This window comes from Temnothorax americanus, unplaced genomic scaffold (assembly GCF_048541705.1).
Source record: "Temnothorax americanus isolate GAGA-0224 unplaced genomic scaffold, ASM4854170v1 Scaffold220, whole genome shotgun sequence".
Taxonomy (NCBI): Eukaryota; Metazoa; Arthropoda; class Insecta; order Hymenoptera; family Formicidae; genus Temnothorax; species Temnothorax americanus.
In genome coordinates this window covers 65,527-86,934 of record NW_027509361.1, presented here as the reverse complement: position 1 = coordinate 86,934, position 21,408 = coordinate 65,527, and the positions used below count along the sequence as shown (strand labels likewise).

Below are 21,408 nucleotides of genomic sequence, written 5' to 3'. Positions count from 1 at the left end.
TACTTGTTTTTTTTTGGGGCCAGTGAATATCTGTTTGAACATTACTAAAAAACCGCCGCGTATACCGCGTTCGAAAACATACCATGTAAAATGTCGGGAGCAATTCGAAATTGATGTGTTTGCTTCAAAGAGCATCCCACTTTAAAAAACCCGGTAGAGTATAAAAATACGCCGGTCGAGTCCAAAACCGCGCCCCGAAAACATTCCGAAAATTTTAAAAGGTAGGCCCAAAACGAGACATGGGTCTTGAGATATAAATCGCTGTAATCCCCGAGCGTTCAAATGGAAAACCGCTCCAACGTCACGGTGTGCGGTAATCCCCTCGGATAGGGTTTGTCACCTGTCAATAACTGTAAAACGAGTCGCGGGGTGGTAAAAAAAGTCCCCAAATTTTTTTCGGACGCAGTCAAGTATTCATAGGGGAAATACCCTTTTTCTTTCAGCAAATAAAAATTTTTTCTCGGAAATTTCAAAAAATTTTGGTTGCAATATTCGCATTTTACCTTGCTGAGATAAGATGCCAAATTTGCGAGACTAGAGGTGAAACTTGTATGAATCGAAAAATCGCAATTTGACGCCTTTTTCTATTTTATTTGGGTGGTTTGAACTTTTTTTTGTTAACGAAATTTTTTTTTCTTTTGTGTCGGGATAAAACTAAGTGTTTGTATGCGTTGCTATTTTATTATAATAAATTTTCATAGCCGATAAATTATGAAACACTATGGGAAACAATGCAATCTTTTTAAATTTTTGTTACAATTCGAATGCGGGGCCCTTGTATCGACCGGTCGGGTTTGACAATGGTGCGAAACTCCACATCGTGGCTGGGAAGGGTTTTCTTCGCACACGTGACAGTGCGTGCGTTTAAAAACTTTTCCCACGTTCGCGTGAAAATTTCCCCAGGGGTATTTTAGGGGGAAAAAATCAAGAGCCAGGGAAAAGGTCTCCCCCCAAATTTACAGGGGCGGAGGGGAGCCCCGCCCGGGAAATTTTTAAAGGAAAAGCGAGGGGCGAGGAAGAAGGAGGGTTTGGACCCCTTTTTTTTTTTTAACCGAGTGAACGGATAAAGTTTAAGGGGGTTTGATCGATGCTTGGGGAAATTGGGGGGGGTTTTCTCTATAATATTCGCTAGGGGCCCTTTACGACCGGAAAGAATTCCCGACGCAAAGCCCAAATGTGGAAAATTTATTTTAATACTCCCCCTCCTCCTAACGCCGCAAATTCTTAAGAAAAAAACGTCACTTTAATTTTTCGACGTTTGGGGGAAGGTTATCCCCAAGTTTCGAATCGCGGGGCCGGATTAAAATTAGGTCGAAAAATTTAGGGTCAGGGGAAGATTTCTTTTAAGTAAAAATGGGGTATATTTTAAATAAATTTTGAGCAACAAAAAAAAAGGGTTTTTTAGCTTGGAAAAAGTGCCGATGGGGAATTTTTTTAAGCTTTCTTAGAATAAAGCTAAATTTGATGTCTTGTTTTCCCGGGTTTCCCGATGACAAGGTCCAGTTTAGTGCGTTTTGTTTCGGTGGTTCCAGGTAAAATAAACGTTGAGAATTCGTGTCTCCCGGGGCCCAGGGGCCGGGAGAGGGGTTCCACATAGTGCCCCTCCGTGTTTTTTTTGTTAGTGTATTAAAAATTCTTGAATTTCGTTTTTGTCCACGTGCCCCGGGTTTGAAAACGGGACCCAGATAAGGAGCTTCATATTTTTGGGTTTGTCCGGTGTAACGTACTTTAATTCGGGTTAGGGCCCGGGTTTGCCGATGACGAGGGCCACATGGGGCCCCTCCGTAGTTTTCGGTTTTTAAGTGTAAATACCTTGAATTCGATTTTTTTCCAGTGCCCCAAGGTTCCCGGGACGAGGAAAAAACAGTCCGCTTGGGGATTTTTCGGGTCCAGGTTTGTAAAAATACTTTTTAAATTGAGGTCACTTTCCCCAGGTTTGGGCCGATGACGAGGTCCACACAGTGCTTTTCTTTGGGTTTTGGGGGGTAAAGGTGGTAATCGACGTTAATTGTTTGTCTAGGGCCCAAGGTTGCCGATGCGAGGTAAAAACAGTGCGCTTCGTATTTTTGGGGGTGTCCAGGTTTTTTTAATAAAAATTTTGAATGCGATGTCTACGTGTCCCAGGTTGCAAAGCGAGGTAAACAAGTGCGTCCTTTAGTTTTTGGTTTTTACGTGTTTTAAAATATTGAATTCGTTTGCCCCAGGGTGTAAAAAGGTTCCCGGAATGCGGGGGCAAAAAGGCGCTCCGTAGTTTTTGGGTTTTTTAAACGTGTATTAATATTTTAAATTTCGTTTTGTCCAGTTTTCCAGGTTGCCGATGACAAGACCAAGATAGTGCGCCTTAATTTTTGGGTTGGCCAGGTGTAATGTACGTGAATTGATGTCTAGGTGTCCCAGGTTTCCCGAGGACGAGGCCCCAAACATAGTGGCCCCGTAGTTTTCGGTTACCTACGTGATTAATACCTTAAATTTCGTTTTGCCCAACGTGTCCCGGGTTTGCCGAGGGACGGGGGCCCCACACATTTTGCTTTTCGAAATTTTCGGTGGCCGGGGGTGTAAAATTACGTTGAATGCGATTGCTACGTGCCCCAAGGGGGCCCGAGACGGGGTTTTCCCCCAAAGTGCGCTCCGTTTTTTTGGGTTTGTTTTTTAGTGTATTAATATTTGAATTCGATGCCCGGTTCAGGTTGCGTTTGACGGGACCCGGGGAAATGCGTTTTCCCTTTGATTTGGTTTTTTAAAGGTGTAAAAATTTAAGGTTGAATTCGAGTATACGTGTCCCAGGGGGGCCGATGAGGGGGATAAAGATAAGGGTTTTCATAGTTTCCGGTTGTAAAGGTGTAATCGTCCCGGGGGAATTTGGATTTTAAGGGGTCCAGGTTGGGGATGGGGGGTCCCCCCAATAGGGGCGCTCCGGGGGTTTTGGGGTTTTAAACGGTTTTAATATCTTGAATCGTTTGCCAAAGGTCCCATTTTTGCCGATGACAAGATCCAGATGGGCGCTTCAATTTTTCGGTTTGTCCAGGTAAAATTTGAAAACGTAAATTTCGAGTTGGGGGCCCCGGTTTGCCGAGACGGGGCCCCCAAAAGTGGGGCCCCGTATTTTTTCGGTTAAAAAAGTGTTTTAATCCCTTTGAACGAGGTCCACGGGGTCCCCCGGTTCACGAGCCGGGTCCACACATTTGCGTTTCGGGGGTTTTCCCGGTTCCAGGTTAAATAATACTTTGGGAATGCGATTTTTACGGGCCCGGGTTTGGGGGCCGTTTGACGAGGCCCCAAACATTTGCGCTCCGTAAAGTTTTTTTTTGTCACTGTATTAATTTTTTGGGAATTCGATGTCCACTTTTGTCTAAGGTTGCCGTGAGGGGGGACCCCAGATAATGGGCCTTCATAGTTTTGGGTTGGTTTGTAAATTTTTTGTAAAAAAAAGGGTTAAATTTCGTTTGTCTACGTGCCCGGGTTGCCGATGACGAGGCCCAGAATCGCGGGCTCCGTATTTTTCGGGGTCTGGGGGTTTTAAAATAATCCCCTCGTTTTAAATTGTTTCACGTGCCCCAAGGTTGCCGATGCCCGGGATCCAGATGGGGCCCCTTCATTTTTTCCCGGGTCCGGGTTTGAAATCGTACGTTGAATTTGGTCTACGTGTCCCAGGTTGCCGATGACGGGGTTTCCACTTTAGTGCGTTCGTAGTTTTCTTTTGTCCAGGGGTAATAAATTTTAAAATTCAATTTTTGGTCCCGGGGTTGCCGATGACAAGGCCCAGTATTGCCTCCGTATTTGGTGTCTAGTGTATTAAAAATTTAAAATTGATGTTGGTGTCCCGGGTTTGCTGAGGACGGGGGAAACTTTAATGGTTTAATGTTTTTGGGTCTAGGTGTATTAATAACTTTAAACTGAAGGGTGCGTTCAGCCGAAAACTCCGCTTAGCCCAGAAAACCCGTGAGCAGTTGCCTTTTTGTCGTTTCTTTTTTTTTTAAATTTCCAGAAGTCAAAAAAAAAAGGGGGAAAAAACCCGAGCAAAAACGAGGCAAATCCCCTCACGATTGCTGGCAAAGCAAAGAAATCGGCTGAACGCCCCCAAAAGGTGGGGAAATTATTGCGTTAGTTTTATTTAAAAATTAAAAAAATATACAAGGGTAAAAATAAAAGGGTTACATTATTTTTTTTAAAAAACTGAGAAAATTTAAATTGTTTTTTTTTTTGAAAAAATAGGGGAACTTTTTGTTCTCCCATTATATGGGGTTATAAATTAAAAGATATTTGTTTAAAATTAAAGTGCGTAACCAAAAAAAGGCGGATATCCGAAAAATTACCTTTTTTAAAAAAAGTAAAATGAGCGCCGACACGAAAAATAGTGTATTTTTATTTTTTTTTACCTGTTTTTGGGGTTTTACCTCGAAAAAAACAAAGTGGTTTTTAACCTCCAAATAGCTTACCCTTTACAACTGTTTAAAAAAGGGAATATAAAAAAAAAGGCGTAACCGCAAAAATTCCTTTTTAAAAAAAAAGGAAAAAAGGCCCAAGTAAGATGTAGTTATTGTTGTTTCCCAAAAAAAAAAAAAAAGTGGGAGTTTAAACCTCGAAAAAATCAAGCGTAGGATTTTTTTCCCAAAAAAAATTAAACCAAATGAAAGTAAAAAATTTTTTTACCTTCAAAAGAAGAGTGGTTTAATGATCTTTTAAAAAATTAAAAAAAAAAAATTCCTTTAAGTTAAGCGAAAATTAAAGGAAACCTTTTATCCTAAAAAAAAAATTTTTGCAAAAAATTTGAAAAAATTTTAATTGTGTCAATTTAAAAAAAAATGTAAATAAAAAACCGAAAAATTTAACCCAAGTGATAAATCAAAAAAATTTCCCCTTTTCAAAAAAAAAGGGCGCTTCAAGGGGTCTTTTTCAAATTCAAAAAAGAAGAATTTTTAATTTTTAGCCCCCAATTAAAAGGAGAAATGTATTTTCCCAAAAAATAATTGTTATAAAAAAAATCTTTACATTGGCAATTAAAAAGAAAAGTTAAAAAACAATTTTTAAGTTAAAAATTTTTTTAAATTTAAAAAGGGAAACAAGAAATTTTTAAAAACAAAGTTTTACGTTTTTTTAAAAGGGCCCCAAAAAAATTACAAATAAAAAAATAAAAAATTTTTAAAAACAAAATTTTTTTTTAAAAAAAGGCCTGCTAGATTTTTAAAATAAAAAAAAAAAAAAACAAAAAAAAAAATTAGAGAAAATACAATGGGGGTAAAAATTAAATTTATAAAAACGTGGATTGGGGTGAGTAATTGGGGGGTGGTGACTCGCGGACGGCGGAAAGGGGGAAAAAGGGGAAAAATGAAAAAAGGGGGGCAGCAGGCCCCGAAAGAAAAAAGTTTTTTAAAAAAATTTTTTTTTGTATGTTCTTTTTAATTCTTTGGGATTAAAAAAAAAAAGTAAATAATTGTTTTTAAAAATTTTTGTTTCCCTTTTAAAAAAAAAAAAATTTTTTTTTTAAAAATTGTTTTTATACTTCTTTTTAATTGAAAATTTTAAAAAAATTTTAAAATGGCAAAATTATTTTTTTAGGCAATATACATGTTCTTCGAATTGGCGCCTAACAAAGAGATTCTTTTTTTTTTGAAATTTTTAATAGTATTTAACGCATTTCTTTTTGATAATAACAAATTTTGTGACGTTTTCATTGGGGGTTTAAATTTTTTTGGGTTTTTATTTTTCTTTTTTTTTTAATTGCCCAAAAAGTAAAGATTTTTTAATTTTAGTGCAACAATTTTTTTTGAGGAAATATACTGTTTTCTCGAAGGCGTTAATTAAAGAGATATATTTTTTTTTGAATTGAATGCCTTTAAGCGCGACTTTCTTTTTAAAGGTAAAAAAATTTTGGCGGTAAAATTGGGTTTAATTTTTGGGAAAAAAGATATACGCTTAGTTTTTTTGAGGTAAATACCCACTTTTTTTTTTTTTGGGGGAAAACTATACCTACTTTCTTTTATTGGCCCCTTTTTTTTACCTTTTTTTAAATGGTCTTTACGTCGTGAGCTATACGTTTTAGCTCCTCGGCGAACCACGCGACGCAATCCTTATCGCGACGAAATTGATACATAGATAACGACTCGTCGTACGAGCAACGCACGTAGTACCCTATGCTCAACACGCGATGATGTTGATATGTGTACCTGGACGTTTCCGGATCCGCTTCCATCTTCTCCAGGGTACATTCCAGGTCGGCGTATACGACAAACAGAACTCGTTCTTTCTTGTTGTGATTTTTAAAGGCCAACCACTTGTCGTTATCGCTCAGTAACTTGATCGCGCAGTCATTCATCTCCCGACAGTCGACGGTGTGGGCAGCCAATTTTTCGTTGGAGCTGAAGTAGTGCAAACATCTGTAAAAATAAACGCAAATATTATAAATTTTTTTATACACAAAATATTCTATATATATCAAAAGAACTGTAGGTACATACCGATCGCAAAAGTATTTTTTATGTTCTTTTTTACTGATTTGCGAGCTCACGAGGCGGGATAGGTTCTTGATCCATGCAAAATGTCCCACGTTGTCGCCATGCACGTACAAGAGATTCACGTGTCTGTCCATCTTTCGGTCAGTAACACGTATTGGCAAGATAGCAAGTTTCTTGTTTTTTTTCTCGATGCTGTACACGTTGATGGAGATGTTGTTGTGATTTTCAAATTTTTTAATTTGATACAACGTCATTGGAAACTCAATTCCCGTAAGATTTAGCACTGACGTGTAATGTGGGTACGACGATTCCCGTTCTGCATGTCTCTTGGCTGGATACAGAGCAGCCATCACTGACCATGCAAAACATGCATTGTCTCTTGATTGCATGTTTATCACCGCCTTCTTTATTTTAATTTCTTGCGGTATTTCCACAAAACACCCCGCGTGCAATGGATTGTATTTGTTCACGTTTACCATTAAATTGAGTATACGCGACAACGCCCATCCGCTATCACGTTCCTGGAATTCCTCCAGCTTTGCTAAAGTAGGCTCGATGACGTGTCTCTTGTACCACTCATGCAGATCGGACTCACGAAAGAGTTCATAGTTTCTCGTTGCGATACTTTTATTCGCGCGTTTGTCACCCGCAACAAATTCACCATTAAACATTGTGTTAATTTTTACATTGTCATATCGCTGCACGACGTTCCGCACATGACTGAGTACAATTTCTCTCGCATTTATAAGAAATTGACGAGAGTCGATGTGTTTGAAATTTATCACCGCACCAGTCAATATACGGCTTTCAAAAGCTGGATCTATCTCGCGCCATCTGAGTCCTGTTTCACTCGCACTTCATCCAGCACCCACATGTACGAAACGTTGACGTACCAAGTCTTTCAAACCTTCGAGTCTTGCGATACATGCGACCAATGACTGTTTGAGGCCGATCGATGACTGATCGATTAATAATCGTGGTCGCTTAATTCGACTTTGTTCTTCAAATGATTCGATAAATTCGTCACATCGTTGCTCCCACGCGGCAAAGTCTTCCCTCGAATTTAACAGGGTGGATTGCTTCAACAACTCTTGCTCCATGTTATTGCACGATCCTCTTTCTAACGCCATTTGTTGCACTCACGACTTCCAGTTCTCGACTATTGAGCGTATCCTCCAGATTCGTCATTTTATATTCTACTAATGATGCATCGTTTGCTTATCGTATCTAATTTCATCTCAGCAGCCGTACATCGGCGCTATTTGCAAAATTTGCAGTTTTGCACGTGTTCGATGAAATCATCGCGAGACATGTCGCGACATGTTCTTCAAAACAATAACGCTCCATTGAATTATGCGAAATTGCAAATTTTGCAGTTTTGCACGTGTTCGATGAAATCATCGCGAGACACGTCGCGACATGTTCTTAAAAACAATAACGCTCCATTGACTTATCCAAAATTGCAATATTTGCAGTTTTGCACGTGTTCGATGAAATCATCGTGAGACACGTATGCTCTTGAAAAGAAATCATATTTGATGCCCGATGAGGTGATCTCATCACGAATGTTCTTGACAAAGATATCACATTTAACGTATATGTAGATTGTAGTGGTGGCCACCATGCAGCAGCCGTACATTGGCGCTATTTTTGCAAGATTTGAAGTTTTGGGTATGTATAAATGGTCTACGAGGATTCTAGAGCGCAGTCGATAGTTCGATACGGTTCGAGTAAGTTGCAATAAACAGCCTCCAGATACGATGAACACTCACGGTGCGAACTACTACGTTCCGATTCAAGTCGAAACGTGTGAGAAACAGCACAATGAGTAAGTACCGCTAATTTTCATATATACTTGTGCAAAAAAAACTTTTATGAACATATAATTGTATTTTTTCAGTTTTGATAAACCCCGCTACACGCCGCGTATTTGGGAAGAAGATTTGCCTTGACGTCAACAGCGTATAAATTTTTGGATGTTGGAATCAGCGCGGGACCTATGTCCTCTGCAGATATACTTATTGGCGATAACCGAGACAATCGGATAATTCTGCCACATGCAACGTGGGTGACATTCATCGAAAAACATGCAGATATACAGCGACTCGTGCAGTCATCGGCACCATCATTGCTAACGTTTCGAGATCTGGAGCTTGTTAAAATACGTGACGCAGATATTGTAAAATTGACGTCGTGCGGCACCAGCTTGTACATGGAACCGTCAACCGTACTCTTTCTGTTCGAACTAGAACATTGCATCGAGAACGTGTATTTTCAACTATGTCAAAATGTTCACGGCGTAAGTAAAAAATTCAAACAGTTTGTAACAACTTTACGTCAAAATTGTATCACCGATAAATGTAACGCAGTTACAATCTTGCGTGAAATTTATGATAAAAATTCGATTATTGATTGCGAATTATTAGCCTACGCTTTGGATACTATTGTGTATAATGCGCTACATGATAAATAAATGTATATAATATGGTTAAAAATAATTTTCTTTTCATTTACCGTTTCCTTTTGTTAAGCTGTCTTCGTTTATTGTTTACTTAAATGTATAATTATATATTAAATATTAAGATCTGAACGCGATTAAATATTGTTGGCGAAGAAAAGATACTCAATCGTGAGCGAGAACGCGCAAACGGGAGAGAGAGAGTCCGCGCGAACGAGAAGACGAGCGCGAACGGGGGCCGGGAGCGAGCGAGAACGCGCGAGGGAAAGATAACGCGAACGAGAAGACGCGCGCGACCGGGGGACGGGGGAAACATCTACGATGGAGAGACAACGCGAGCGGGAGCGTGTGACGTCACGCTGACCGGCGCGGCGAAACGCGGACCCCCTCGCCCCGCGGCGCTGGAAAACACGGCGCCCGAAAAACGCGGTTTTCCCCTCCCCCTTCTCCCCCGCGGCGCACAAAAAACGCGGTTCCCCCTCCCCTTCCCGCGGCGCCCAAGAACGCGATTCCCCCCCCCGCCCACGGTTTTCCCCCGCCCCTCACCCCCCCTCAGATCCCTGGATCAGAACCGGCCTAGCTTATCTACTTACGTGTGTACTATAAATTGACTACTGTCTCTGGGCCTTTCATCGAACTCCTGATCCAGCCAGCTAGTCCGCGTTCGATAAAGTCAGGCTGTTACAAGCATTTAGCAAAAACCGATGCAAAGCTCGATTCGAAATCGATCATAGGCCGGTTTGGCTTCAAGCGAAATTCAACGCTTTTCAAAAACGATAATACTGTAGCATACGTACTCTCATGCTTATTAGGAGCCAGGACGTAGACAAGCGGATAAATTTTGCCGGACAGAAAGCCATGAATGGTGTACAATTGCGCAAATACAGTAGGAACATTTTTAAAGGTTCCATCACCCAACCACAACCTACAACGAGCCAGAATCTTCAAGTTTTCCGCAGTACTAAAAATTAGGCATCGATCTCTGTTTGAATAGGATATGGTCGTGTAAGCCTCGTCTACAATAGACGCACAGGCTATGTCGTATGTCGCATGAGAATGTCGCAAGAGTACTGTTTCCGGACGCAAGGCTGTCGCAGTCGCAAGAGCCCTTGTCGCACGGAGTTGAGCCAACTTCAACTTTCTGCCACTGCAACAAGCGTGTCGCATGAGATCGGCCAATCACAGCACAGTACGTTGACTAAAAGTGTTTTGACGATTTTATTAATTGCTAGCTGATCTAGCTGTATTTTTTATTTTTGTTGGTTTTAATCACTATTAAAAATGAATAAAATAGAATTTGAGAAGCATCTCATTAATAGAGAGATAATAGCCTATGTCCGGCCAAACCCCCTATTTTGGTAGAAGCGTGTGAAAATTGACAAGAAGAACAAGGACACAATCAGTCAAGCATTTTCGCAGATTGGCTCCCTATTACCAGAGCCACTGACAAGTGAGGAAATATTTGTTAAGAATCATATATTGCTAGGCCCTACTCTTCTATCCTAGTGTGATTGACTATTCTCTATTGACTATCGACTATTGGTGAGGTTATGTATGGGCTAGTAGTGCTCGACCATCCCATGATTAATATGCATGTTACATAGGTGATGCGGTTTCAACTCGGTGGAAGAGTCTCCGAGACTAGTATTCAAGAGAAATGCGCAAGGTGACTGCCAGTCAACCCCGTTCTGGTGCTGGAAATGATGAACCGTCCTACAAGCCAATGTGGCCCCTCTTCAGTGATATGTCATTTCTGAAGGATGTCATCAAACCAAGAAAGTAAGTCCACTCACATTATTAACTTGGCTTGGTTTAATTGTATATCCAAGTTTTCTTGACATCAGTGTTTATCTTTGCAGGACGCAGTCGAATGTCAGCAGAAAAAAATTCAAATCATGTGAAGACACAAAAATCGGTGACAATCCTGTTAATATTGTCATTCCGTCATTTATCACGCGCATTCAAAAAAATACTAAAAAAGTCATGTGTGAAAAATCTAGAGATAGCCAAGTAATAGAGATAGAGGAAAGCCAAATAGTAGAAGAAAGCCAAGTAGTAGAAGAAAGCCAAATAGTAGAAGAAAGCCAAGTAGTAGAAGAAAGCCAAGTAGCAGAAAAAAGCCAAGAAGCAAAAGAAAATTTCTACTTGTGGAATGCACAGTTTGAAGATATATTCAAAAAAACAAATACAGCAACTGCTAAAGAATTTGACGATGTAGCTTCAATAGGTCACTCATCAAGTAGGTCAGCTTCTGGAAGTCAGCCGTCCATTATTCCCCCACCTGATAACTTTTACACTAAAAAGAAGGCTGCAATAGAACAAGTGCACGGCGTAATTAAAAGCACTGCAGCAAAAATAAATTCTGTCTGTGATACCATCAGTGTTAATTTAACACAGCCTGAGCATACTCCATCAATTGAAGAGGATTCTGCCTTGGTTTTAATTAAATGCTTTCTTAAGAAAGTTTCTTCAAATATGAAGGTTAAATGTCTGAGCGAAATTATGGCAGTATTAGATAAATACTCTTCAAAAGTTCTTGAATAAACTCTTTTTTTCTCTTTATGCAATGTTCCTCACAAAAGTGTTATGCCAAAGAATATAAAGTAGAATATTTTTGTTTTGTTTGATGTAATTTATGCTTACATAAATACTTTTTAAATGTTCCTGAATGAACTTTTTTCTCTTTGTGCAATGTTCTCACAAAATTGTTATGCAAAAGAATATAAAATAGAATATTTTTGTTTTGTTTAATATAATTTTCATTAGAAGAGAGAATTACTTTTTATTTTATTGATATGTGGGCAAGAAACAATTCTATTCTTTTTACAAATACAACTCATTTTTATTTTTACTCAACTATTTATAAAAATGTATAAATAGTATTATTTGCTAATATTATTTACTATTTGTCAAATAACTTCATAAAAATAAGTAATAAAACTTTATTATTTGCAATCCTTTCAAGTGTGTTCTTATTGCGTTGTAAGTTATACTTTTAGAATTTAAATAAATATATAAAAATGAAATATAAAATTAAAATTAACACTAACTAAATATAATTAACCGTAACTAAAAGATTAATGACAGTCAGGAGGATTAATGTTGTAACCTCCGAATGCTCGCTGGTATTGCCATGGGACTTGAGCCTCCCCTGTCTCGGTTACGAAATAATCCCGTAGTACATTACGTTGGGCGCGTGCAGCAACATTTGAGTTATTACTAGATAACCGACCAATATTTTGCACCAGATCACCCTGTTCTCCGTGTCCTCGCCATGCTCCTCCCATAACCATACCTTCTCCTGTTTCTCTGTCTATCAGATGTGGTGGACAGTATCTCCTGCGAACTGGAGCACAATTTCTCTTTCTCCAATTATAACAAAATTGTGGAGACAGATCAAGACCTTGACTAAGTGCTCAGCATTTTCTGGAGAACAACATAAGGATCTTGTAAGAATTCGCCACCTTGACACCAAAATGCCAAAAGCATTTTCAATAACCCGCCGTGCTCGTGACAATTGGTAGTTGAACACCCTTTCCTTGTTGGTCAATTGAAGACGGGAATACGGACGTAGCAAATATTTCTTAAGGGGGAAAGCTTTATCACCTACAAGCGCATATTCCGTTGCTATTAATGTGCTAGGCAATACTTTCTTTGGGGGCACATCAAGCAAGTTATTATCAAGAAGATGAGACATATCCGAGTGTGCCCAAACTCCACTATCACTGATACTGCCGAATTGTCGATATCTACCATTGTAAATTTGTAACTTGCGTCACATACAGCCATCAAAACTAATGAAAAATATTTTTTATAATTTGAATATTGACTGCCAGAATTTGGGGGACACTGAACACGGATGTGTTTCCCATCCAATGCTCCAATGCAATTAGGGAATTGCCATTTTTGCATGAACTCATCGGCAATACATCTCCACACTTCTTGCGTTGGTTGTGCCAGGTAACGTGGCTGTAGCACATCCCATATGATGCGGCACACTTCAGGTACAATCTGGTATGCCGTTGATCTTCCAATTCTGAATTCAGCTTTCTTTGAAAACATACTGTCCCCATGAGCTAGGCACCTGATCAAAAAAAAAAAAAAAAAAAAAAAAAAACAAAAAAAACAAAAAAAAACATTAAGGATACAATAGAAGGGTATCGGCCAATAACGAGCGAAGACAAATTAATTAGAATTATCGATTTTTCAAATGTATTGTCACCAATGTTGAAGGGACGTTTCGGCACACCGTGCCTTCTTCAGCCTCATGATATACATTAAAATATACGCTTCAAACTATTTTTACAATCAAAAATTACCTTAGATATTATGACGTTGCACGAAATTTATAACTACGTATGGATTTAACAAGTGGGTCTCAAAGCTGTTGATAGCTTGAGTTATCTCGGTGCGCATTTGTTTGAAAATCTTTATTTTAAATCGAACAGGATCCATGATTTTTTCCTCAGTGGACAATGGGAATCAATCGTGTCAGTCAGCGAAGCCAGTTCGTCATCACAATAGGAGTCAAATATATAGAATTAGAACGCGTGTGGACTGTAATGTAATGAAGTGAATTATGTTATTTGTCAAAAAGTAAAATAGTAACAAAAGTTAACAATTCTACATACTAAATTGTGGAAACACCGAGAGCTATTTTTAAGTACCGTACTGATTCGAATCCTCCGTGCGACTGGGTAACAAACGTCGTGACACAGTCAACCAACACTAACTGTCGGTCTATACGCAACTAAGTCCCTATGAATTATTACTAAGTTCGCTTAAGATATGTCATCAACGTACCGGAAATAAAACAATAATTCAAAATCCATCGATTCTAATATTGATTCCTCTAAATCTTGCATGACAATGTCAGCAATAATCGGGGACAACGGAGGACCCATGGGGGAACCAAAGGTCTGCTTGTAAGTCACGTTGTTGAATGTGAAATATGTAGAAGACAGTATTAATTCTATGGCCATTAAAAACTCTTTTTCGGGGATGTTTGTGCCTTTACTAATGTCCGGCCATCTTTTTTTTATGCTCTCCAATGCAAGATTTAGAGGAATATTCGTAAAAAGAGAAGTCGCATCTAAAGATATGAGAATGTCTGATTTTCCCAATATCTTACCAGAGAGCTCCTTATATAAGTCAAAGCTATTATTCACATGGCTTCTTGTGGGTTACATATTAAGGATACATATTGAGCCAAAAGTAAGATGTGCATGAAGGGCATGACCTATACTTACGACAGGGTCAAAACCAGCCTCAGCTCTGGATGTAGTGAACGACGACGACTTCTTTTTAACAATCGAGGGCGAACGAGTTCATAAAGATTTCTAAACTGATGTGGCCACATTCTAGTCCAATTAAAAAATTCTTCATGATCTGTTTCCATCAGCTCACGAAAATAAGTTAAATGAAACCCTTTGAAATGCCGTCTTTCTTCACTATTTACTGGCCGCACCCACTATCTTCTGTTGTTCGATTGACTGAGCAAACGGCCATATAAAAGTACTAAATTTAAAAATTGGGAGCAAAGTTGCAGAAAGGTTAATAATTGCTGCCGGTCATCCATTGTGGCTGCGGTCGACTTGACAGTTAACGCTATTATCGCGAACAATCCTTGCGACTATTGTAGACACTCGTCTAGCGACACTCTTACGACATGCGACGAACTTTCCTACGACACAACTACTTACGACATACGACATAGCTTGTGCGTCTATTGTAGACGAGGCTTATGAGTAATGCCGATTGTGAATGCAAACGTTTATTACTTTACAAGTACACTGTGCTCTTGGCTGAGGGCGGAAGGCGAGTTGCGCGAGCACGCGACCACGAGGCGAAGGAGCGCTGCCTGAGCCGGAAGGGGCGATCGGTCGCGCAGCGCCGCAAGTATATATCGGTCGTGCAGATGGCACCGTCGGTCGGCTCGCGGATTCACCGAACAGAAGCGCGCAATTATCAAACTTATGTTCTAACAATCTCTGCCACCGTTATCGTGCAGTAAAAATTTATCACCCCTCAAATTTTGCGTAAAAATATCTGGTAATATCAGGCTTTCGTGTGAATCGGGATTCGGCAACTGAGGAATAATTTTTGCTCGAGATCGCTGTACCGTCCAAGCAAGGGCAGAAGTAGACGGAAGTTCGGCAGCCGCACCGACAGATACATTCGAAGTAACAGCAGCAACGACGGCACTCGTACTCTCATCCGACTGTATAGCTTGTTTCTTCATTTTTTTGATAGTTTTTCGCGCTTCACTTTTGCCGCCTCAGCGGCATGATTATGCTCCGTTTTATCTAATATTTTTCCTATAATATATCAAAATAGCTTTTGCAATCATAATACCACTACAAACAGCACAAAAAACACAATAAAATGTCACGTACCGGACTGTTCGCGAAATAGCTGATTAATCCCGACGATGGGAGCGGGATGAGAAGGACGCGCGTGGAAGGTGTTCACTAATTATTCACTTTATTTCTTGTGTAACTCAGACCACAGTCTGAGCCGTCTTTAATATGAGAAGAGATATATACAGTTTGACCTGAGAGTGGTGGGCAGTCTTTCGAATTTCACTAGGTTAGGTTAGGTGAAAGGATGTGGTCATCTAGTGATCATTCACTCGGAGACCTGAGGTCCATTGTGATACCCTATTTTTTAACCCTTGACCCGTCTTTATCACCTCGCGCTGAAACACTTCCAGTTCCGTGCGAAGCTCATTATATTGTCAATGCTCATCTCTGCTGCGTCTTCCGGTCCATCCAGAAATTCTTGTTCCATTGTCTGGAGGCGTCGGTTTCCTAGGGCTGGACACCAGCACATCAGATGCTCAATTGTTTCTTCTTCCTCGTTGCATTCTCTGCAGTAGCTGTCATCTGTGATTTTCCATTTCTGGAGGTTCACTCCGACCGCACAGTTTCCTGTGACAACTCCTGCTGCTATGCGAACCAGGTTCTTCTTGTGTTTCAATAGTTGCCCAGTCCTGTTGTTATCTATCTTGGGCCAGAGATTTCGGGCTATCCCGCAATCATTCCGGTTTTGCCAAATCTCTTTATGTTTCTCCAGTATAATTTCCTCTATGGCATCTTTCAGTGAACTGATCGGTGGTAGTGGGGAGTCTATTACCTCCGCACCGTTCCCTCCCGCCCCCAGCTTTGCCAGTCTGTCCGCATCTATGTTCCCTTCCACATTTTTGTGACCGGGAACCCAGCGCAGACCGACCTTGCCGCCGCGGAGCCAGGACAGTGCTTCTTGGCAACTCACTACCTTTGATCTCACTGTTTTTGATGCAATACTTCTGAGCGCAGCTTGACTGTCAGAGTAGATTGTGACATCCCTTACTGGTTTGTCACTCACCCAGATTAGCTTGGCTGCTTCCCTTATTGCACAGATTTCTGCCTGTATGGCGTGGCAACCATTCTTTAGTCTGTATGACTTCTGGATGTTGAGCGCCTCAGAGTAGATTCCAATGCCTGCACCCGTTTTGGTTATGGAGGCATCGGTGTAGACCGATGTCTCATGTTTATTTATTACCGAGTTATCCTCCCATTCTTCCTTAGAGGGAATGCGTATGTTAACACACCCCTCGAAGTTATGTTTGGCAACTAAGTAGTCCGTTGGACTATTCAGGTTTAGTCCTTTGTTACTGTTTAGTTTTCCGATCTCTTCCAGTATTCTTGAATGTCCGTAGTTGATCGGCTTCCAGAGATTTGACTCCCTGAGCCTTACGGCTCCTTTTGCTGCTTGGCCTTTAACGTACAACTCAAGTGGTTGTAGGTTCAGGATTGCCTCCAATGCAGCTTGTGCTGTATTATTCCTCACTCCTGTGATACCCAGCGCTGCAAGCCTTTGTACCTTGGTGAGGCTCTTTTTGTTTACCTCCTTGTTCATGGCTTCCCACCAGACTAATGCTCCGTATGTAATGATCGGTCTTATTACCGCAGTGTACATCCAATGTAAGATTTGCGGCATCAGGCCCCATTTCCTTCCAAACATTTTCCTACATGCATAGTAGGCAATCATTTCTTTCCTCATCCTTTCCTCCACGTTCCTTTTCCATGAGAGTTTGGAGTCTAGGATAATTCCGAGGTATTTAATTTCCTTTGAAAGTGTAAGTGCCCTCCCCTCCAGCTTTGGTGGTGTGAAATTGGGTATTTTATACTTTCTTGTGAATAGGATGAGCTCGGTCTTGCTCGGGTTTACCCCTAGGCCATTCTCTCCTGCCCACTTTGATAGTTCTTTTAGCGCAGATTCCATAATCTCACTGATTGTAGACAAGTATTTGCCTGTGATCAGTATGACTACGTCATCTGCATATGCTATCATTTTGATCCCTTTCTCTTTAAAGGTTGTTAGGATCTTGTTTATCACGATCAACCACAATAGCGGTGATATCACTCCTCCTTGCGGTGTGCCTCTTGTTGCCTTCTTGCTAGTAGAGCTGTTGCCTATTTCCGAGGTAATAACTCTGCTTTTCAGCATCCTTATCACCCACTCCGTGACCATATGCTCTACCCCTAGTGTTTCTAAAGCCTCTTTTATAGATTCAGTTTTGACGTTATTGAAAGCCCCCTCTATGTCCAGGAATGCAGCCTGTTGTGTGGCGTTTCATATTAACGCGCCACTGCGCGGCATGCCAGCCTCGGACATGCATCTGCGAGGAGCCTCGGATTGGCTCATGCGAATAGGTCTTACGAAAGGAGACCACGTGACTGCGCGGGCGCTTGCGTGCGCCTTTCTTCATGCCTGGAAGCCATTCCTGGTTCAGCTCTGTACTAGTTAGCACGCGGTCATACTTGGGAGAATAAATACTTTTATTATACTGTAGTATAGTGTATTTACTACTACGCCCACGCGGCACTGTGTTCCACCCCAAGAACACAACAAATTGGCGACAAGGATCAAGATTTCCGCACCGAGGAGGGCGGTTAAGTGTTGTGCAAGTAAAAAAGCACGTTGCGCGTTTGTGGCCGCCATTAGGCCTCAACGCAACAAGTAGTGACCGTGTTTCAACTGCAAGTAAGCAGATTACATAACTTTCGGGTTCTTGCCACACAGTCAGTGGCGAGATTACTCAATTCTGAATGGCCAATACCGCCTGCAATACTTCGAATATCGAGGCTTTCAATCCTCAAAATGGTCCATGGACGGAATGGCGGGAAAGACTGGAAGCGGCGATACAGATATACAACGTATCGGCTGAATACCAAACGGCGTATCTATTGCATCATTTAGGCGCCAGTGCTTACAGTGTCCTTAAATATGAAGTCATGCCTCAGAAACCAAGTGAGATGACTTACAAAAACCTAACAGAAACGTTAGAGAAATTCTACGAGCCGAAACCTCTCGAAATCGCTGAGAATTTCAAGCTCGCGAGCCGGAAACAGCAAGAGGGCGAATCCATTTTGGAATACGCTACAGCATTGAAGAAACTTTTGACGAACTGCAAACTGGGTGATCATACAGAAAAAACGCTCAGGAACTACTTCGTGTTCGGGCTCAGAAATAAGCGAACACTCAATCGTCTACTGGAGACACCAGACCTCACGCTGGAGAAGGCGATACAAGTTGCCACGACAGTGGAATTGTCAGAGAAGGGGACTGCGCAATTACAAGGCGAGAAAGCTACCTTGGCCATCAGTACGAGGAAGACATCGGGATTTACAGATAAGTTTAAAAAGCGCGGGAACGCAAATGCGAAAAATAGTGTTGCGAAAAATGGCGCGCGCGGGAAATTAATTACGTGTTATCGTTGCGGCGGCAGCCATTATGCGTCAGCATGTACGCTCGATAGAAACACGAAGTGCCATTCGTGTGGAAAAGCGGGACATTTAAAAAAATTGTGCAAATCGTCTCGTGAAAACAATACTAAGAATATTGAGGTGCTCGCGATCGAACAATTGCGTTTCAGAAAAAAATTCTTTGCTACGTTGAACGTCAATAATAAAGACGTGCGTTTCGAGGTCGATAGTGGATCGACCGTTACTTTAATGTCGTTGACCGACGCGAAAAGGTTATTCAAAGGTGAACGCGTATTTACAACCGATTTGAAACTTATGTCCTACACACGCACGCCTATTCCATTACGCGGTTACATAGAAGTTCGAGTCAAGAACGGTAATCGTATTCGAAAATTACATTTATACATTGTAGAAATAGAAAAAGAACCATTATTAGGTCGCGAGTGGTTATCGCAACTTAATCAGATCGAGGAGTTGAAAAATATTACGGAACAACTTCAGTCGATTGAACAAGTTACAGTTCCCAGCTAACACAATCTGTAATCGCAAACGTTGGCAACAAATTATGTTTGCCGAAAGGCCGCAAATGGGAAACATAATTTGGTATTGTCAATTCTGTTAGCACACTTCCGTCAATATGCAACAATCTTTGTCGGCAAAATATATGACAGAATAGCAGTTAACAGCAAGCAGATACCGAACATATTGACGGCAGATTGATGGCAAATGCTAAGCAGTTTTGCTATTGCAAACAGTGTCAGCAAACATCTCGCAAAAATACAACAATGTATGTTGACGACAGATGGCTCGGATAAGCGAGCAGGTCTGTTGAATGCATTGGCGACAGATTCATGACAAATATCAAGCAACTCTGCTATTACGAAAGTGTCAGCATCTGTCACGCAAGAATGCAACAGCATCTGTTATTCAAAAATGCTAAAATACGCCACAAATTGGCAGTCAACAGCGAGCAGGTTTATCGAACATGTTGACGACAGATTGGCGGCTGAAATGTAAAAAATCTGTCTAAACAACAAATTTGCGACAAAAATAGGAGTTAAAATTAATTTAATTATTTAATATGCATTATTTTGCAATGATGATGAAACTATGATTAATAATATTTAAGATAGAGATCTTTTTTTATATTTAATTATCTCTTATACACTCGAATAATGCAACACGATGACATTTATTATAACATGCGATTGACACACTTGACGGAGAATGGATGGAAGAAACAAAGATAATTTTTACTAAAATATACACTGAGGAGAACTTGTATTTATAGGTTTACAAACGTATTAGCATTTTATATATATATATATATATATATATATATATATATATTAATGACAATACGCAACTACAAACACTGTTAAACGAATTTAATAGTATTACAAGTCCGTCCATTGCGAAAATTACAGATATACAAGCAAGATTAAATGTTAAGCGAAATACAAATCCGGTATTCCATAAGCCGCGGCCCGTGCCTTTTCGTTTACGCAACCAGATTGAAGAAGAGCTTGAGACACTTACACAAAATGGGATTCTCGAGAAGGTGGACTTCTCCGAATGGGCCACACCCATCGTTCCAGTTATCAAAAAGAATGGAGCAATTCGCGTTTGCGGGGACTACAGTGTCACGCTTAACCCCAATTTAAATATAGATTCGCACCCTTTACCTACACCAGACGAGCTTCTCACGCAGATGGCGGAAGGAAAAGTTTTTTCTAAAATTGACCTTTTACAGGCCTACTTGCAACTCGAGGTTAGACAGCAGGATCGCGAACTGCTTACCTTGAATACACATAAGGGTCTTTACAGACCAACGCGTTTGATGTACGGAGTCGCGTCCGCTCCAGCCATATGGCAACGCATTATTGAAAATATTCTTAAAGATATTCCGGGAGTCGTCGTATTTTTAGACGATATTAGAGTCTCAGGTAAAGACGTACAAGACCATTTAAGTAAATTGCGCCAGGTTTTTACACGATTACAGAGATACAATATACGAATTAATGTAAAGAAAAGCGAATTTCTTACGGATCAAATCCAGTATTGCGGCTACGTAATAGACAAAAACGGTATTAATAAAGCTCCGGATAAAACAGATGCAATTTCCAACATGCCCCAACCTACAAATCTAACTGAACTTAGAAGCTTCTTGGGCATGATACGTTACTACGATAGGTTCGTTCCAAATCTAAGTGCTATTTTGCAACCGTTGAACAATCTTTTACAAAAGAACGTTAAATTCTATTGGTCGAAAGACTGTGAGAAAAGTTTCCAGGCAGCAAAACGAGCATTTACAAGCCCGAAATGCTTAGCTCATTTTGATCCCAGACTGCCTATAACTTTAGCCACCGACGCAAGTCCTTACGGAATAGGAGCAGTACTCTCGCATATTTATCCAGACGGTTCGGAAAGAGCCATTCAATACGCGTCTCAAACGCTTTCGAAAACTCAACGTTCATATTCGCAAATCGATAAAGAAGCGTTGGCAATAATTTTCGGTGTTAGGAAATTCCATCAGTACCTACAGGGTACGGAATTTACTCTTATTACAGACCATCGTCCACTTACACAGATATTTTCGCCGACAAAGGGTTTACCAATTTACACTGCTATGTGTATGCAGCACTACGCGTTAATATTACAAGGGGATTTCGTTATAAGATTAAATATAGGAAATCGGAATTACATTCAAATGCGGATTGCTTATCGAGACTTCCGATACCACGAAATA

The 21,408-nt window shown here is 40.5% G+C and overlaps 4 protein-coding genes across 4 annotated transcripts; 2 read left to right on the top strand and 2 right to left on the bottom strand.

Annotated features, from left to right (window-relative positions):
• Window positions 1–6,004: 6,004 nt before the first annotated feature.
• Window positions 6,005–9,366, bottom strand: LOC143898198 (uncharacterized). The gene has a single exon (XM_077407495.1). The coding sequence runs from the start codon at window positions 7,121–7,123 to the stop codon at window positions 6,005–6,007; it is 1,119 nt and encodes a 372-aa protein (XP_077263621.1). The 5' UTR covers window positions 7,124–9,366.
• Window positions 9,367–9,487: 121 nt separating this feature from the next.
• Window positions 9,488–11,619, top strand: LOC143898187 (uncharacterized). Its single transcript, XM_077407482.1, has 2 exons — window positions 9,488–10,689; window positions 10,770–11,619. Exons 1-2 carry the CDS (start codon window positions 10,568–10,570, stop codon window positions 11,452–11,454), a joined length of 807 nt encoding a protein of 268 aa, XP_077263608.1. The 5' UTR covers window positions 9,488–10,567; the 3' UTR covers window positions 11,455–11,619.
• Window positions 11,620–15,597: 3,978 nt separating this feature from the next.
• LOC143898197 (uncharacterized) lies at window positions 15,598–17,424 on the bottom strand. Its single transcript, XM_077407494.1, has one exon. It carries the CDS (start codon window positions 17,422–17,424, stop codon window positions 15,598–15,600), a length of 1,827 nt encoding a protein of 608 aa, XP_077263620.1.
• Window positions 17,425–18,002: 578 nt separating this feature from the next.
• On the top strand, window positions 18,003–19,190 carry LOC143898196 (uncharacterized). The gene has a single exon (XM_077407493.1). It carries the CDS (start codon window positions 18,003–18,005, stop codon window positions 19,188–19,190), a length of 1,188 nt encoding a protein of 395 aa, XP_077263619.1.
• Window positions 19,191–21,408: the final 2,218 nt, after the last annotated feature.

Bases quoted from the DNA above. Each gene is read 5' to 3' on its own strand.
- LOC143898198 (XM_077407495.1), bottom strand. From the start codon at position 7,123: ATGTTTAATGGTGAATTTGTTGCGGGTGACAAACGCGCGAATAAAAGT.
- LOC143898187 (XM_077407482.1), top strand. From the start codon at position 10,568: ATGCGCAAGGTGACTGCCAGTCAACCCCGTTCTGGTGCTGGAAATGAT. The intron at 10,690-10,769 runs GTAAGTCCACTC...TTATCTTTGCAG, and splicing joins GATGTCATCAAACCAAGAAA to GACGCAGTCGAATGTCAGCA.
- LOC143898197 (XM_077407494.1), bottom strand. From the start codon at position 17,424: ATGGTCACGGAGTGGGTGATAAGGATGCTGAAAAGCAGAGTTATTACC.
- LOC143898196 (XM_077407493.1), top strand. From the start codon at position 18,003: ATGGCCAATACCGCCTGCAATACTTCGAATATCGAGGCTTTCAATCCT.